Genomic DNA, 19,508 nt, shown 5'->3' on the forward strand with positions numbered 1-19,508 from the left:
AGGGAGAGTCCTGTTCATAAGAAATGGAAGAAGAAGAAGAAAAGAACAGGCGGTTACTGCTTGGGAAGCCGGGTGAATTTTTTTTCTCTTCTCTGTTAGGAGCTGGGAGGCCCTTCATCTTTCTCCAACTCCCCTTTTGAATCTAGAGAGATAAAAACACACCCTGAATTTTTGCCAAGAAGGAAAGGGCAGCAGCTCTTGAAAAAAAAATGGAAGACAGGGTCATCTTCTAGTATTTGAATGTGAACTGTTTCAGAGAACAGCAGGATGTGTCAGGAATGTGATTGGTCCGAACAGGGCTCCAGGAAAGCTCCCTGCTCCACCAGGGAGATGAGAACATTTTCTTTCTTTTGCCTTCTAAATGAAATTCTGCCTGCCCTCCTCCCTGCACCTGCTCAACCCTCTAGCCGAGAGTGGTACAGACATTTAACCATCCTGGGAAAAGTCAGGATTCTTTTCATTAACGCTGCCCTGATTGAAGTTCCCAGAGCTGGACTGGATTTCATCTTCCTCTTCTCGTTCTCTATTATGGATACTCACGACACTGTGAGGCCACCATGGGCATTGAACCGTTTCCCAGCACCACCAAATGCACACAGGGCCACAGTGGGAAAGGACAGTGGGGAAAAGGCAGATGTGTGTCTGTATTTTCTTTTCCCTTTGTTCTAAAATAGTATTGATAACATGTATTATCATTATGACTCGTGTGTGTGTGTGTGTGTGTGTGTGTGTGTGTATGTATGTATGTGTGTGTGCATCTTTTAGAGGTCGGTTTTATTTTTCATTCCACAGTGAATTCTGAGGGCTAAATTCAGGTTGTCAACAATTCATAACAAACACTTTACCTCAGAGCCATCTCTCTGGCCCCTACATCTGTGTACCTCTTATTGGTCTTTCAGTTACAACTGAATCTCTGAGAGTTTCTGCCTCGTACTTAGAAGCCAACAACCAGCTCTATGTGGGCAGTATGGTTCTATTGGGCAGCTGACAGTCACAAGCAGGTATTTGTGTAGCGAGGCTGAGGGTTAGGAGACACATGAAGAGTTGTCATCTTAATAATGTCACTGTCAGTTCTTTCTTCCCCCTAAAAAGAACTCATTTTTTATGTGTTTTAATGGAAAACAATCAGTTCTCAAGTGAAACTACATTCAACAATTGGGAAAGGTGGGACAACTCTGGATTAGGGAGGAGGAGGAACACAGAGGAACCTTCTTCTATATTGCATTCCTTCATTTCACTTCCTCAGAAGTGGTTTCTAAGCACACTGGGGGAACAATACTCCTGTTCCTCCCAGAATCTTTCATCTGTTTAACTCTGTTCTCAATATTAAGGTTAAAACTTCTTTGGGAATCCAGATTTAGGTGGTCTATGATTTTGAAATACAAGAGGACTTTTTCTGTCCCTGTAATTCTGACAGCAGAGCAGCACACTGTAAGTCCTTTCTCCTTTAAAAATACAGAATAGGTGTCTACTTTGAGGAGCATTCATACCATGGATCTATTTTCTGCCTAAAATTTCCTGTGTTTGATTATAGCATAGTTAGAACCCGAGAGCCTGGAGGACACTCGTGGTGTGATGGGACACAACAGGCTTCTGCACTCTATCCTTTCAGGGCCCATTGCTGAGAGAGGCCACTATACTTCCCTTTGGTTGCTTCTAGGCCAGGTAAAATGTGCTAAGCACACGACTCTTTGATTGAAATACTTGGCATCTCCAAAGACAAAGAATTGAGACATTGAAACTCTACTTCAACTCCACCATTCCTGACATCACATCCCTGTGTCCTTCTACTCCCCAGAGGTAGATAGGCATATCTGAACTGCACTGGGCCATTGGGCAGTTCGCTGTTGCATGGGCAGAAAAATAGGAACCCTCTTTCTGGCTAGGGGTGAATCCATTTGCTGTTTAGCCTCTTTCCTTGCATGTCGCACATCTTAAACATAACCCGTGACTTCAACACTGAGGTATAAACCAATATTCTGTCCTACAACTAAGAACAGATGGGAAGAACTTATTTCTATCATGAGAACTCATGGATTCAGTGTAATGCTGAGAGGCTCCTCATACAGAAAATGTACTGGGTGCTGAGTGCTATGTCCTTGTGTCAGCTTGGCGAATATCTTCAGCTGTCTCTCACTCTTCTCCAGATCCAGCAATTGAATGGCTCTTGTCCTCACCTCAAGGTTGATAATCTCTCCCAGTTTTCTTTCAAGTCAGATGTTTAATAGGTTATTTAGTGACTGTGTATTCAGACCCCACCTAACACATTTCAAAGTACTGAATTTGCATAAGATATTTTGCCATTCATGTCTTTTGGGCATATTTTGTTAGTTTAAAAAATATATATCTGCAGAATACATAATGGAAATGTAAGACATTAAGAACTGAGCTGCACACATCTGGTTCCTTTCTGAGAGATGAGACAGAGAAGAATTAAGATTTCTGGATGGATGTGGTACACTTCAACTTTGTTGAGAACCCAAAGCAACCGAACAAACCATAATCAAGCCTGCTAAATTTCTGTATAAATGGATCTGCTCAGTTCTCAGTCCTCTACCATGGATGTGAAGAAATGAGGCACATTTGAAGACACTATGAACCTACTTGTAATACCCTCCCTGTCAGCATTTCAGAGCAGAGAGGGGCATAGTCTAGTCCCCTGTCTCTGCCCTCCTGGGAAGCCCAATGGGTAGGTGGGTGTTTCTTGGCTGACCTTGAAGACCACTCTTACATTTTGATGCTTGTGTGGTTACTTCCTTCTATGCTGCTGCATGTAGTGGCTTCATATTTATATGAAGTCTGTCTGTCACTTTCCTGCATTTGCCTGCTTCAGTTAAAGGCTTATGTTGTATTGATAAGTCTTGGAGAGTAGATGGTCATTACCAAGAAACAAGAGTGTCTTGGAGAAATGGCTAGGTAAGCATCATTGATCAGGACATAAACATTATGTTACTGCGTGGGACTCCTTTGATTAATATTCTGAAGCTTGGCCTTTTTCCTTTGCCCACCTTGACTCTACAAAGGGTCTCTAATGTTTTGAAATTCACATCATACACACTCTATAGGAGGAAAAGCATGGTCATTGGGAAAATGTAGTTTAAACCCAAAATGAATGTCATTTCAAGTAACACCTAGAAAATATTGCTTAACTTAATCAGTTTTCTCATGGATAGTATCTCAGGATTTGTGTGAACTAGGAAGAGGTATAAATTAAAACTAAGTAGGGCACATATATGTGAGAATGTCAAATTAAAATATTATTTTGGATAATAACTTTCAAAATGAATTTTATATGTAGATATATGTGTATGTGTGTGTATATATATTCCATTTTCTGGAAATGGTGCTCTCTGAAGGCAAGGATTGAGTCTTTCATTGTATCTGAGCTCTGTGCCCAGGATGTTTTCATTATAGGGAGCTGCCTGATTATTTCATTGTAACTAGAGGAGCCAGGCTGGCTTCTCCCCAGGATGAGGATCTGTCCCATAGACATGGCAACCCCAAGGCTGAGCAGACTGTGCGGTACTTGCTTCAATCTCTCTTAGCCTCACATATGGTAGAGCCATTAGGGATTCTAGAAAATCCTTTTAATCTTTGCCCCACGGAAGACCCCAGAGCCTAGAAGGGCTCCTTCTATTCCTTGTACGAAACAGAATATTGCTAGAGCGAACATGAATTCTTTTGTATTTTTCCCAACACTGCCCAGGTCTGCCTTGACCATCATACACCTTTACTTAAAATAGGCACTTATCCTTTCTCTTGTTACCCAACCCTTTCCCAGTACTTAGCAACAGCAAGAATGTGATTCATTAATTGGTGTTATGTTATCATTGAGGGTTTTCCACCTCCCAAAAAGATGAAAAAGAACTAAAAACTATACCCTTACCCTACTATATTGATTAAACAAAGAGTGTCTCTCTCTCTCTCTCTCTCTCTCTCTGTGTGTGTGTGTGTGTGTGTGTGTGTGTGTGTGTGTGTATGCGGGGCACACTTGGAATTGAATTTTTTCTGTAATTCTATGTATAATTGTTTGAACCATAAGCTATGAACACTTAGAGTATAAAATTACAAGCAATATACAATAAAGGCACACTGAGCCATGTTGGTGGGAAGAATCGAGTCAATTACACTGGCTTTATTTTAAGAAAAAACAAAAGAAAAGAAAAAGGCATGTTAGAAGTACCTTTAACTGCATATAAAATAGTCACTCCTAATTTGGTTTATCATGAAAGCCTTTGAAAATAGAAATAAAGCTAGAGAATTTCTCTTTAAAGAAATGCTGTATCTGAGGACATCATTATTCCTCACAATTTCTGTGAGCCAATGACCCTCAACCATAGCTCCGGTTCCTAACTCAAGACCCTTGGAATAAATGGTAGCACACAAGGGGGAGGTAGCAGAGAGCACCAAGAAGATATGGGGAAGTCAGGGAGGTTGCGGGCACACTGTGGACGCTTAGAGCTTCTGGGCTCTACATTCTGTGGCTGTGTGACTGAGGAGTTGGTCTGGGCTATGGTAATTCCATGTGGGTTGTCTTGGGAATGCTGTGTGGAAACTTTGAGAAACATTACTAATGAACACTCCCTTGTTCTTTTCAGCTCCTCACAGCCAGTGACCTTGCAGCCAGTGACCTCAAAGGATTTCAGACACAGGTGAGTCTGCATCCTAATTTGATGTAGTTTGAGAGGGGCATGATCTGTGCCCAAGGGCTAAAGCTTTTCTGGCGTCCTCCTGCTTCTCTGACTTCTGGGACTGAAGGGAGGGTGACCTGGTGATGTTCCGTCTCTCTGATTCTTCTCCTGTCTCACTATGGACAAAATGATCGTTTTCTACTCTGATTTCGTGAATGTAGTGAAAAGCAAAACAAAACACATTTAGGTTAAGATGCATAGAATGTGGAGTTAACACAGGGTTCAATAAAAGGGAACACATATTTAGATATTTTTGAGTATAGGTACACTATTTCATAGTGATTTGTTGCAGTCAGACCCGAGTCACTATTATCTACTTTGACTGTGAATGGATGCCATCTATCCATAGATTCAGTATCAACAGATAAAACATTCAGGTGTAGCTCTGATTCCCAGAGCATCAGGCTCCTGTTAACCTCAAGCAGAATGTGGTACTATGTGTTCACACTGCCTTCACTTGTGTATCTGTATGCCAATGACTTACTTATGCCTGGTGTTAGGAATTCTGGAAACTCTGAATGTATCATCTCATTTAATGATTACAATATATGTGGGACCACTAACTATTTTATCCCCATTCATAAACACACAGACAAAGACACAGGTATTAGGATTATAAGGCTCATGACAAAGGTGATATTTGAACCCAGGTCTCACTACAACATCAATGTTCTTAACCATGTATGCTATCCACCTTAGTTTAGATATTCTAGTTTCCTGTCTATTGCTCTGATAGAATACTTTGACTAAAAACAATGTCGGGGACAAAATGGTTTCTTTCCGCTTACAGGCTATGGTCCATCATTGAGGAAAATCAGGGTGGAAATTCAAATAGTAACTCACATGCAGGATCACTTGCTACTTCACAGCTTTAAGCTTTGCCCAGGAATTCTCTTGATGGTCAAATAGTACCAGAGAAACCATGAAGGATGCAGCTTTCGGGATGGCTCACAAGCTCAAGCATAGGTAGATTTCTTATACAGCTTATACATTCACCTGTCCAGGGAATGAAGCATCCCACAGTGGGCTGCCCTTCTTAAATCAGTTAACCATCAAGACAATCCCCAACAGACATGTCCTCAGTCCAGTTTGGTCTGGGAAATCCCTTAATTGAGTCTTCTTTCTCAGTTGGCCCAAGGTTTTGTCAAGAGGACAGGTAAAGTTAATATAGACATGATTTCCATGGTTAAGAGAATTCAAATCTAGGATGACCTTGGGTAAGATCTACATGGGTCTTTGTTTTCATAAATCATACAGAATTTTTTGAATCAAATTCCAAGAAAAAGACTTTATTATATCTCAGGATCGTAGAAAGACCAGTACAAAGCATTATGAATTCTTCAAATTTGGAAAAGAATTTCTGCTTTTTTAGTTTCCTTTATTCCCAAACTCCCTGGGGGATAGTCATTTGTTGACTGCCTCTCTACAGTAAAGGGCACTGAGGTGAGGAAGGTAATGAATGAATGCAGCCTCATCATGGGAAGGGAACCATTTCAGAGCCATCCAGTACGTAAGAACACTCTGTTGCCTGCTTGCTCTCCCTGCTCCCACGCCACACATTAAAACTGAGAGCTACCTTAGCACGAGTGAAGACACTACGAGGGGAACTTATGGAGAACACTAAAGTCCAGGTTTAACTGTCATAGCTGGGCTTGCATTGTTCTAGACGGGTCTAGACATAAGTATTTTCAGAAACTTCACATAATAAGTTGGGATCCCTGTTTTGGGGCTGAAGACTGGAAGAGAGGGGTGTGAGGAGGCTCCTATCCAAACAGACTCTTGTGCCAGGAACATGCCATAGACTCAGCTTGCTCCCTGAAGTCTATCTCCGATAGCAGCCTTGTTAGCTGATATCTTAGTTGACCACTTCCGAGGTGGAGGGAGTTTGGCCGAGCATGGATTGTGTGCAGCCCATTCCCACAATTATCTCCCGCTATTTCCATTCAACAATTAAAATTTGCCCAAAATTGTAGACTAGCCAGTGTTTGAGTTCATAGTCTTGCTGTCTCTAGGTTCTTTTCTGGATATAACGATATCTGAATGGTCCATCTTTATTATGCTACCCCAAGGAGAAAATGCACGGGTGTGATAGCCTGCTGCATCAACATGCATCTGTGAGTCCTCCTGCCTGAGGAATTCTCAAGGCCTTTCATCTGACTGGTTGGACATCAACTCAGCTGTTAGATCACGCTCTCCAGAGACTGGGGAGGATTTTTAGAGCATGGGATCCACACTGGAGTAACCTGTCCAGTGTCTGCTATTGGTCCACGGGATTAAGGGCTAACCGCTAAGAGTTTAGAAACATTTACAGCAATCTGATAGCTTCTGTGGTATCTAAAAATTGGAAGATTTTTATCAGCAACACATTCTTCTAACATTTTACAATTTTCATAGCAAAACAATGGTTAGAAGAGAAGTCATGTACTTCACTACAAATCACTGAGAAACTGTTCGGATTTTTATTGTCATTATTTGCTACCTTCAACGAAAGTATTTGGATGGTGTTTTTCTTTTTATTCTTTTATTCTGTGAGCTTATAGCTGCATCTTTGTTTTATGAATGTTACCACTCTAGAGGAAATAGCACCACCTGGAGAGGTATCTTTCTTAACACCTTGAGAGCAGCTAGACAAAACACGGACATCCTTCCCTGTGATTCTAAAGGCAGCCAACAGTTTAATATTTTCCTAACGGATATGGATACCTGTGATTATAGCAGACCATTTAACAAACTGTATTTCATCACATGCAAATATATATGTGGTATTAAAACTCTGATGAACATGACTGTTTATCATACGTGAAATCCTGAGTTTCATGCTATCGACATATACTTTTTGTCATGCTAGACAATGTTTCTAGCATTTTTTTTTAAAAAAAATAGCATTGGCATTTGGTTCTAGAGAGGAAACTTCTCCAGGTGTTTTCCAGAGAGCCTGCCATTTCAAGGCAGGAGCGGGGGGCGGGGGGAGATCTTCTGAAGGCTTAATAAGTTCTCTGGGGATACTTAAATCTCTTTAGACGTCGGTGCGTATCTTGTTTCTGATTTCCAAGGAGTTTTGACCATCTGAGAGGCATCTCCAGGTGTACCCAACTTAAAGCAAACCAAATGTTGAAGACTTCACCCCCAGGAAAATGAATAAACAGCAGGTAGAGGGTGGAAAGAGGAAGGGCTTATTCATGCACAGAGCTATTTTCCACTTTATCAATGGAATCAGTATAGGTCATCTCTGCTAGGATATCCAAAGGTAACGTAGGCTTCTAACAGCTGGACTTAAATTCAGCTGTGCAGAAGAGAAATAAAACAGAGTGAGGACTAGCAATGGGAACTGACTGTGAATGGAATCTCTGCTCTTTTAGCTGGAGTCTTCTCTTCCCTCCAACAAAAACAAAAACATGAAACCTTAGCAACAAGAAGGAAAGATGAGATAATTCCTGTAATCCCTTGAGACACCCAAGGTTTAATTATCCTGCGACTCCTTCCCCTGACCTTGTGTTTTTAGTTTCTACGTTCTTATATTTCGCTAATGCCTAAAAGAGCCTACGTGGGGGATGTCTTAAACATCCCCTCATGGTGATTCTGTCATGAAGCCTGGACATCTCAAACATCTGCTCTCCGTGCCATGAGTCACACAAGCGCTTTTCTCTGTGTGAATATTTATTTACTGTAATACCTGGGTTGCCTCCATGTTTCAAGATTTGAGAATGACTGCCATAGAATAAATGGAAATTCCTCAGAGGGGTATTGTTATAATTTCTTCAGGAGGATTGCTCCAAGTCTGCCTCATGAGGAAGAGCTACCTCTCCAGCCAATAAATGACCTTGTTTCTGACATTTATTCTACTTCTACTGCCTGACATCTGCTTCTATTTTCTTATCTCTCCACCTCTTTCTCCTCTTTTCTACTACACAAAGGCCCATTTGAAAGGTGTTAGATCCCTAGGAGAAGAGTCTTGTTAGGAGCAGCTTGCTTATCTAGCCCTACCAGCTTCTTTTGGTCATCTTCTTGCTGGTGGGCAGAGGCTCTGTCCTTCTAGACTGTCTCCACCCCAACATTCTGACACGTCCTGGTAATGGTCAGCCTCTTCCCTCCTGTTAAACTTCCAGTTATGAGCTTGCGTCTCTGTTCATACCTCACATCTAAAGCATATGTGCCAGAGCCTCTAGTGAGGACCCGTGCTTCCATCTCAGCTCAGGCCAGTGGAACATGCGTCAAAAGAAACGTGAGCGATGCCGTGCTGCATATATATATATATATATATATATATATATATATATATATATCCATGTGTGTATCATATATATATGTGTGTATGTATATATTTGGATCTAGTAGTATAGCTCTCATAAAAAATTTCTTACATTCATGAGACCAAAGACCTCTTCAGTGGAAAGACACCTAACCTATGCTACTTTGGGTAAGATTCGACCGTGTTAAGCATCTAGTAAGTCCTACAATTCTTATCGCTCTCATAACTCTACATAATTAAAATTAGTCACAGATACCTGATGTCAGAGTTAGAGTACAGAGTGCGATTTCCCAAAGGAATATGACCAGAGTGTGGGGTTACCCAAAGGAAGAATGAGAACCATAGTTTCAAAACAAACAAAGGTCAGGAGTCTGCTCTTTGCACCTGTCTCCTTGTGGCACCTGCCACTTGAAGTGAGCAATGGCAGACACTGGGACCCCAAATAGCTATGAACTGTTTCCAGCTAAGATGGGCAGGGTTCATTGGCCTGGGAGAACACCCGCAAGTACATTCACCATGACTCTTCTTCTCACCTAAGATATTTTCAAAGTTAACTTTGCAGCTTTTCATTTGGAAAAGATAAATATCTATAAAATATCAAAATCTACCTTAAACAATGAATCAGGAGCCCCCCAACCACCAAATTATTGGCTTATTTTAGTGAAATTTCTAAACGTATTTCCATACACTCACTTGGATCCCTGCCCTGCGGAAGAATGTCTGACAGCCTGGTTCGTCGCCCAGTAATATCAGTGAGGAAGCACACTAGAGAGCACCGGGGTGAGTGCTCGTGAGAAGACCACATCAGGGCCTAAGGGGCTGGAGGGGTTTGTGTGGTGACCTTCGGCATCCCTAGTCAATTTCTTAGGCATCCGAATAAGGCAAGAGGTGTTTCAACAATACATGGATTCAATGAGCCACACAAGTGCAATGGTACCCACAATAGAGGCCACACTGACTACAGGACTCTTGTTTTTTCCCACTCTTTCCACCCGCGGTGGACCAACAGGGCAAAATACCTCACAGACTACAAAGAGAGGCCTGTTTCTGCCTGCCTGATCAGTGCTGTGAGAAAACACAGCTGCCTGAGTTTGGCTCGCCTGCCCCTAATCTGGGGAGGAACAGAAATTCCAAAATGGGGACAGGGAACAAAAATCTGTGTGCTCCCAGCCAAACAATAAGATGTTCCAAGGTTATTTGTAGACCCCATTCTACAAAGAGGGGCTGTTTGTATAGCAAAGTTTAAAACAGATCCCCCACAGAAAAACGTATGTGGACAAATTCTGGTATTTCAGAAATGCCATCTGGCTTGAGGATTATACTGACGATGTCCTCTGTTGCTGGTCATATTTTTAGCTAATAATTCTTGGGAGTTTTTGCTTTGCTTTCTTTCTTTTCACTGTGGATTCATAGCATAGCGTCAATTAGCGCTGAACCGGGGACCCAAAGTACACAGCTTTCAATTAAATCAGTTGGATTCCTCCACTTTGAACTTGCTGCATTATTGGTATCATGGCATCTGCAAATGGCAGCCTGAGGCAGGGGTAGGTAAGGAGGAAGGGGTGGGGGGCGTTGCAGCCAGAAACCCCTGTGAGCCTCAGCCTGCTGATGTTTTGAGAGGCAGCCGGCCTTCATTCTTGATAACTCTAGCAGAAAAGAGCAATCAGCTAAACGAGAGCTGGACAAATTAAATGGCTGAGTATTATTTCAAAAGAGAGCTTGGGCAGCATGAGAAATTCCCCATCAGCTGTAATAACGCCAATTACCTTGCCAATTGCAGATTCCAGTGTGATGTGTTTAGTGCAATCAGGCGCTAGTCTCTTGCTTGGGCCTGATGGGTTTTGTTTACTTCCAATGTGCATTTGTAGAGAATCTTTTACACCCAAAGGTTCCGAGCTCTAAATGTCCTTCTCTGTGTCCAGATTCCCACACAGCTGGCAGAGATTATTTTTGAGATGGAAGCTGGAACATGCTAGACCCAGTGTATCCTCTCTGTGTATGATGCCTGGGGCTTTACTCTAACAGCACAGTGGGTTGCCCAGTTCTTGGTCACTGTATCAGTGCTCAGCAAAGCTCTCTATAGATCAACCAGCTATTTAATAAAAATACATTTCTGACTAACAAGGAAGCTTCTTGGCATGTCAGAGCATTGGACAGATCACCACTAAAAAGCAATAACAAACATACAACTCTGGTGGAGAACTGGCCAAGAGTTTATTAAGTTTTAAATATCAACAAATGGGGGCTCGGGGTTTTCGTTGTCTCCATTTAGGACCCACTGGGTAGAATGTCAGACACACAAATCCTTTCAAATATTGGAAGAAATCATAGGAAAGGAGACCTGCCTCCTCTCTACCCCTTCTGCATTTTAGCAGAGGAAATAAAATTTGGAAACTATAGGAGCATTTGTTTTCTATTTGCATTTGGCGCCTTAGAATAGTGGGCGTGTTGCTCTAGCTTCTTTGGGGAGTGGGCTGTGAATCACCGTTTATATTCCCAGTTGAGGAAGGTACTAATCATGGGTGTTAATTGAGCGCTTTGGCCTGATGGACTGTATCTGTGGCCATTGGGGATCCAGGGGACAAACTAAAGGATGGTGAGATCCCTCAGGTGCTCAAGGATCATCTGAAGCCAGAACCTGAACAGTGGGGACCGTTTTGGTTCCCGCTGCCAGCGAAAAGTGGATTTCATATCTCATTGCTTGGTTTCACTTCCCTGTTCCTCTTTGTGTTCATGAGAAAGACTGCTTTGCTTGGCCTAAAGAAGAAAGGGTCTAAAGGCATACTCCAGTGCCTTTCAAGGGTTCTTCTGGATTTCCAGGCCCTCAAACTCTTAACTGCTGCCACCGAGCACTCCTAGCTTGCAAGCTCTCAGGGTGGGAATCCATTTACATTTGAAACCTGATGAAGCCAGGCCAGACCAGACCAGGATAGCATAGCAAAGTTCATGCTGTGTGCTTCAGACAGTTTGAAGTTCACTCATTTCAACAGTGTGTGTATGTGTGTGTGTGTGTGTGTGTGTGTGTGTGTGTACAGCTGTCTACGTGTCCTCCATGTTAGGCGTACCTGACACATGGTCCAAGGGCTGCATATGGCCCAATATAGAACAGAATGTGACTCCAACCCCCAAAATAATAACCTACTTCAAACATGATTTCATTTTATTATTATTATTATTTTTTTGCTACATGTCATTTTAACTCAATTGTGTGGTTCTCAAGTATGAACTTAAGAGATGACAATGCCATATTGCAGTGAAAAGGGGTAGGCATGCCTGCACAAAATATTTCAGCCAGTGCATTTACTGCATTTATGCAGTTGGCAGCTGTTCAGATAATGTTCCTGGTTGCCCAACAAGAGACCGACCTTGTCCCATTCAAACTCTTGAGGACAAGAGAGATCTTGTAAAGACACAATGAAGTATAAAATGGAGAAATCATGACACATATACCCAGCATCAGTGGCTCCCCTGCCAACGGCAGAGAGCAAGCTGCTGCGTCCAGTCTTCTCATCAGCATGAATAGAGAACCATCTAGTGCTCTCCTTGCCTGTGCGGGAGCTGACTTTTTTCCAACAGTGACCTCGAGGATCACTGTGACATGGTTGCATCTCCACCAAGTTTATAACGGTCCATCAAGTGCAGACCCCACGCAGTGTGAGAGGCTCTCCTCCAAAGATGGGGCACATTGCAACCACGCTGTCTATGCCTCCTCTCCTTATCTTTATGATCAATGAATGTTGGGAAACTTGCCCGTACTGACAATGTTAGTGATCGCCTTTCCAGCGGCACATCAATCTTGAGGAGGTTGTCATGCTGTGTGCTAGCATGTGCGGTCGGTCATCTGCACCAGAATCCAAATCCTACCGGGTGACTTGGGAAAGGGGCATCGTTACCTGCATCTGTGCACCATTAGAGCTAGGAGCTACACATGGGAAGAAGATACAGAGCAGGGGAAAACGTTACATTTATGTTGCAATTTGCAAGGCGTTCTTATGCCTGGAGAGGGACAGGAATGCGAAGTAGGCAAGGATAATAAACTCTATGCTACAGAGGAAAGCACAGATGAAGGCAGAACAAAGATCTTTTCTCAGAACCCTTAGTGAGAAAGTCACAGAACAAAGCCCTCAGCTTCTCAGCCCCTCTCTCCCTTCTGCTCTCTGTTCTCTCGTTCCTAAGACAACAGGGCATTTAGGATAAGGTCCTAGCTTCCCCTATACTTGTCTTTTAACGCATACAACAAATTTAAAATTGCTGCTAAATCAATCCCCCTGCAAAGGAAAATTGGAACCAACAGGAACTGATTGAGAGAGACAGATTTCCAGTTTCTTTGGAAAACCCTCCCCAGGGTCAAACTAAGCTCCCTGGCACCTGGCCTCACCTGCAGAGGATCATTAGCCACCTTCAAGCACTATCTTTTAGGGAAGGCTTTCAGCAAGGTGCATGACCAAGTTAGGTTGACTGAGGTAGGGAAGCAACCTAGCTTTTCTACTTCCTAGCTTGATGATACCTTCCTAGCTGATAACCTGGTTGAGCCCTCGTTTTTCTGGAACAGAAAGAACACTCTCTCAACACATGTGACTGGAAGGCCTCTCCAGCTTGGCACTTGTCCATGTCTTCGGGTCCTAGGTGGCTCTCATCTCTCTGCCACCCTTTCCACATCAATGTCGATCACTCAAAGTCTCGAAGGTTCTTCCAGGGGTCCTTCCAGGGATGGCAATGGGGCATCTGGAACCATGTGGGCATGCTCAGTTCTGGAACAGGGCTTTATAAAAACTCACTTTGGAATTAAAAAAAAAGCAGAAGTTTATTAGGAAACTGAAACTCAGGCCTACAGCAAATGCAAGTGATCCACAAGCAAGCCAAAAAGGCATAAGTGGAAATGTCTCAATGTTTCCCAAACACAGGGCCTCCAGCCCGTAATGCTTGATTCTCTTGGCATCTTGAAGAGGTTCTTTAAGAAACAGATTCCACAGGGAATGGGGTCTCTCAGTAAATCATGAGTTCAGTGTCTGGGTAAAATACTCGGAACATGTGTATATCGGTCATACACCTCACACCACTAGGGCAGTACAGGTTGATGGGAGAAAATTTGAAAAATATTCATATCCTAACCAGGGACAATCACCGTCAACACCGTTAGAAATGTTGTCTCTGGATTATTTTTATAACGCACATACACCTTTGAATGAGAATGTCAATTTGAGTGACAGGCAATGCTAACTAACCACATGAGATTCTCACTGTATGGAGACCGTTGTGACCATAAATCTCAATTTCCTTATCAGAAAATGAAAAAAAATAATATTACCCAGCATTTTCTAAATCATATTATCTAAAGGTTTGTGGATGTTTTCCTGAAAGATGATCATGTAATCAAATGGGTTTAGCAAAGTTGAATTGAACAAAAACTTATACGGGACTAATATTGTCAAAATTCTTAGTAAGTAAATGAATCTGGGGGAAAAAAAGAGAAATGTAAAATATTCCTCATCACCACCACCACCACAGAATACTTGTTCACAAATTGTAGCGGTAGTGTTCTTCAGAACATCAATATACCACCACATACCACAGCACTAAGAACCTTTTATTGTAATCTGCCCTTATTGCTGCTTTTGGTCAACACACGACTATTGAAAACGAACTGCCTGGAGTGGAGTGGCATTGCCTTGATGTTTATTATGGAGTTGAAGCTGGCTCACAGAGCTGCAACCTCAGACCCCAGCCAGCAAACATTCCACAGACGACATCAAGGCCCCCTGACAAGCTGAGTGCAGGAGAACCAGGGATTTAGTCTGAGAAAGTTTTGTGTACAAAACTTTGGATGTTATATGGCTAAGGAAATCCGTAGACATAGGCTAAATGGTAAACTTCCTTCATGTGTGTCCATTATATAGGAAAAACAGGTTGCTTGCCTTCCAAGGCACTTCATCAATTCTCCTTCCTTGGATCTATGCTGTTTGAATATTGTGTTTTTGGCAAGTTCTTGTCCATGATTTCTAAGGCAGTTCTCACAATATGCTGCAAACTATGCTTTTTTTCTCTGCTTTGAAGATTTTAATGAAATATATAGCCAGGTGATTTAAGATGTGTGGAAAAATATATAAGCAATAATCACTAAATCTCAAGTGATATTATGGATTTCGTAGAAAGAGTTCAGATGCATAAGAAAGAAGACTGACCGTATGGCCAATTCATCTTTCCAAATGATGTGCTATCTTTTTTTTTTTTTTTTTAGACCAAAGCAGGGCATGGGCGTGAGCTGGCCTTCTGGCCTTGAGCTTCAAGCATGCCGTCCTTTCCTTCCCTGTGCTTCCCTGCCTATTGCTGTTCTGATGGGACTTCCACAGACTATAAGATTATAAATAAAAGTCTTTAAGAGTGACCATAGCTTTGCTGTCCCAAGACGTATCACCCCCTGATCAGATCAGATTAAAGTCTTCTCTCTTTTGTGAGTAGTTTTTCCCAGTTAGATGATGTACTTTTATAGATAAAGTGATTTTAATTTGAAATAAATAAATGAAGGAGGTAGTTAGCATTTGTAGCCTCTGGTCTCAGTAGAACTGTCTTTCAGGTAAATTAATTTCATCTTAAACTTTAGCTATTTATTTCCTATTACCAATAGGAAAAATGAAATCTCATCTTCATGAGTTTCTTTGACTTGGCAGTCACTTCTTATAAAAGTATTATACTATTTTCATGATCCTCCTTGATGCCATACATATATGAGAACACATGACTCAAGTAAAGACAATACTCTGGAGCCTTCAAAGAGCTCCCTGGCTTATTTACTTTTCTTGTCTCCATGACCAAATACATAAGAAATGCAGCTCAAGTGTAGAAAGATTTATTTGGGCTCACAAGCTGAAAGGGTGGTGTTCAGTCTCTTGTGGCACACGTGACAAAGTTCGCATTCATGATTAGAGCCTGTGACTGGCCCTCCTCCCATCTCAATGAACCTGGAAGCAGATCACTCAGGTTAGAACTTGCCATCTAGAACTTGGAAGGTCTGTTTCCAACAATGTACTTCTTTCAGCTTTGCCCCATCCACGAAAAGTTCTATACAGTGACATCAAGTGGGGACCAAGTATTCCTATCCACAGTCCTGGGAGGGACATTCAAACAATGGCACTTCACAATGAATACTTCTAGAGCAATCTTTCACGGTGAGGGCTCTTCTCATAGCTAATTTAGCAGAGACATAGACCCTGGCCCATAACTGTCTGTAAAATAATTTGATAATTGAGTGGATGAGATTCTAGTTGAGGGACTAGTGTTAAACTCTATGGTGTCTAGGAAGAACTTGGATACTGAGGTTGGACAAAATTGAGCCTGCAAGATTTATTCTTGTTAGTAGTTTTAGGATATTGTCTCTATTTTCTCAGTTGGCCATGAGAAATGCCATGGTCATTACTTTTCTCCCTACTTGAGTTAAATACTTGAAAAAAACACCTCAAGGGAAGAATGTTGACTTTAGTTCAGCGTGAGGGCACAGTCTGTCATGGGGTTGGTAGCGTAAGACAGGAGCCTTGGAAAGCTGTTGCCCAGCATCACAGGGGCATGAATGCTCACGTTCAGCTCTGCTTTGTTTTCTTGCTTGTTCTTTAAGTCAGGCTAGACCCTGAGTGGACCCTGAATGGGGTGCCCAGTAGGAGGGTGAGTCTTCATACTTCAATGAACTCAGTCTAGGAAATGCCAGGCATGATCACAGGCTAATGCCCGAAGTGATACTAGATTGTGTCCAGTGTAAATCAACAATAATCATTACGACTGGAGTCATGAACTTCTTTTGACTGTTATCAGAATGATTAGGCAACAATGTAACATTCTTGGGAGAATTTGGTGCCGGATCACAGAGAGGTTCTTTCTATTTTGGTTTGGTTTGGTTTTACTTCTTTTCCTGTCTCCTGATTATTTCTGTATGAACCCTCAGAAAACATTTGGTGACTAAAGAGAGGAGAACAGCACTTATGTGAAGCCATGAATCATCCTCACACGTAGGAATTACCTCTCCTTTACCTACTGGGCTACTATTTACAGCAGGGGAAGTCCCAGTCTCCTCGATGCCACATTAATCCAGCCAGGTGTCAGGAGCCATTTCTGGCTACCCTAAGCATGAACCAGTTTACCTGGGAATTCCCCTCTGGAGTCTTTATTACCGGAGGGCCCAGAAAGCAGTGCTGATGATGAGCAGAAACCTTCCCTCTTTCCGCACGTAAAGTCAGAAGAGTAGGAAGAGACTGAGCCATGCAGAGGCTGAGGCCAGGGCAGTGAAGATCTCCAGATGAAGCAGAACAGAGCTAGGAGTAGCTCAGGGCAGTATTCCTAGGGTAAGCATTCAGAGCGGGTAATAGTGACAGACCACTGGCCACAAGGGAAGGCACGGGCACCCAGTACATTAACTAGGTGGCTATGTGTGTCCCAGACACCTAGGACATATCTGAGTAGGTAAAGAGCTGCAAGAAGCCAGAAGCTGAATAAAGATAGTCAAAGATCTCATAAGAGGTGGCACCATGGTATCCAGTTACAAGGGGGCAGGAACTAAGGTTCCAAATGAAAGGTTCATATAAAGAAGAGAGGAGACAAGAAAGCGAGGCAGCCTAGCCAAGCTGGGAAGAGCTGGAACGAAATAAAGTCATTTTCTTAGTTCCAATAAGGACCATCCATGGTAAAGTAGCTTTCAGTCTCTCCCTGAGGCAGCCTGCGGAGGCCGCACCTTCGAGAATGTGATTCCCCTCTCTGTTGAGGAAGGTGATCCATTTCTACATGGGGCCCCTTAGTGAGTCACACAGAAGTTAAGCCCAAAGCCATGCGCTTCAATTGGTAAGAAATAGAACTCATAAAACTCCAATCATGGATTTTTTTTATCTTTTCTTTTTTTTCTCTCATAAGCCAATTAGCTCTGTCTCTCTGAAAGTGTTTTCTTAGCAGCTCCTCTAGGCCACTTGTACAGCAGGCTTGGGAGTTTAGCTCAGGTCGGTGCTTGGAGGGACCCTTTGACTGGATCCCGCGAAGTAGCACTTCAAAGCTCATATTGTTTACTGTGTCCTTTAGCCAAAGACCTTTCTTCCTCCGAGCCTTATGAATTGAACTGGCACCAGAAGGAATGGGCTTCCAATTTGGTACAAAGTAAAAAGTCATACAGCAGAGAAAAGAGCTTTGTGCTTTTATTAAAGCTATGACAACGAAGCTGCTCATTCCCACAGACTTACCTTGTCCACCACGGCTTCATCCCTCTCTCTATTATGTTTATCCTCAGAGAGAGTTTATATGAGCGGCAACTCTCAATATCGCAGCCACTGAAGCTAATAACGTTGATGCTCCTGACAGCCCACCCGGGGTTTAGGAGCATAGAAAATGATTGGTAGTGAGTTGGACGTACAAGGAAGGGGGACAAAGAGGTCTACAAAAAGTTGAGAACCAGTTCTAGCCAGTTTATTGCTTTACTTTGAAGTCTGTCTCCCAGGAGTCTAGTTAAAAGGCTTGGATTTGTCCAAAATGGCACCCACCCATTCTTTCTCAGATGTGTAGGGTACAGTGTCAAATAATAGCATAGCTAGCCACTCTTCAGCAAGTGGAAACTGATGTCTTCCACGGCTTTATTTCTGAAGACTAATCTGAAGTTGATGTCATTTGCCTGCGGGTCTTAATTGCCTTGAAAGTTAAGAATCTTTTCTCGGAAACTTTTGTTTTTCCCCCTGTCTTATAGTCAAGTCCCACCCCCCTCACCTTTTCCCCTTCAGCCTTTCAAAACAGGCGTCAGTTATTTAGTTTGGCTTATACTTCTAAGACTCCGCGGATTCTTGCACGAACTTTCAGGGACAGCAATAGTCCTCTGTAGATGTTTAAAGTGCTCTACTTTTCTCTCCAATCTAAGCAAAGACACTAAAGAGGACGCTCCGTGCTTTGACCTAAGATGGGCATTATTTCTCAAACAGTTTGACAGCTCTCATTGAAGCTAATTTTGCATCTTTGCTAAAGTCTGTCCTTTAAACAGCAATCAAAGGGCTTGGATTTGTAAATTCTGGTTCCTTTAGTTACCTGCGGAATTTATGGAGTCATAAGAAACACAGTTCTGGAAACATAACCTCCCCTTTTCTCTGGAAACCACAGAACAGAATTCCAGAGTGATAACAGGGTTTCCAGTACAGGAACTCTGCCGATTCGTCATTAGAATTAGTGATGCTGAGTGCCTTACTCAGTGTATTGGGACCCAGAAATGTTTGGGGTTTTGTTTTGTTTTTTGTTTGAGACAAGGTTTCTCTGTTGAGCCCTGGTTGTCCTGAAACTTTCTCTGTAGGCCAGGCTGGCCTTGAACTCAGAGATATATCTGCTTCTATCTCCTTAGTGCTGGGATAAAAGACATTTGCCACCAGGCCTGGCTTCTGAACCAGAACTCTTGAATGACTACTAAGCTATTGAAAGTAGGTTGACTATGGTACTCAGAATCTATGTCTATACACATAAGTCAAAGGTCATCATAAGTTTAGCTATCTAGGACAAAGTTTATGATAAACTTAGACATTAATAATTCCTTGTCATCTGCATGGCACACTGCATAGCACTGA

At 42.4% G+C, this 19,508-nt stretch overlaps 1 protein-coding gene across 2 annotated transcripts in view; it reads left to right on the top strand.

Moving 5' to 3' along the window:
- Setbp1 (SET binding protein 1) overlaps nucleotides 1–19,508 on the top strand; it is a 338,230-nt gene that overhangs the window by 174,693 nt on the left and 144,029 nt on the right. For both annotated transcript variants that reach the window (XM_085676389.2, XM_085676387.2), the window contains exon 3: nucleotides 4,599–4,652. In XM_085676389.2, coding sequence (XP_085532515.2) covers nucleotides 4,599–4,652 — 54 coding nt within the window. The remainder of the gene's footprint in view (nucleotides 1–4,598; nucleotides 4,653–19,508) is intronic.

Source organism: Myodes glareolus, chromosome 13, assembly GCF_982192425.1.
Source record: "Myodes glareolus chromosome 13, mMyoGla1.1, whole genome shotgun sequence".
In the NCBI taxonomy this organism is placed as follows: Eukaryota; Metazoa; Chordata; class Mammalia; order Rodentia; family Cricetidae; genus Myodes; species Myodes glareolus.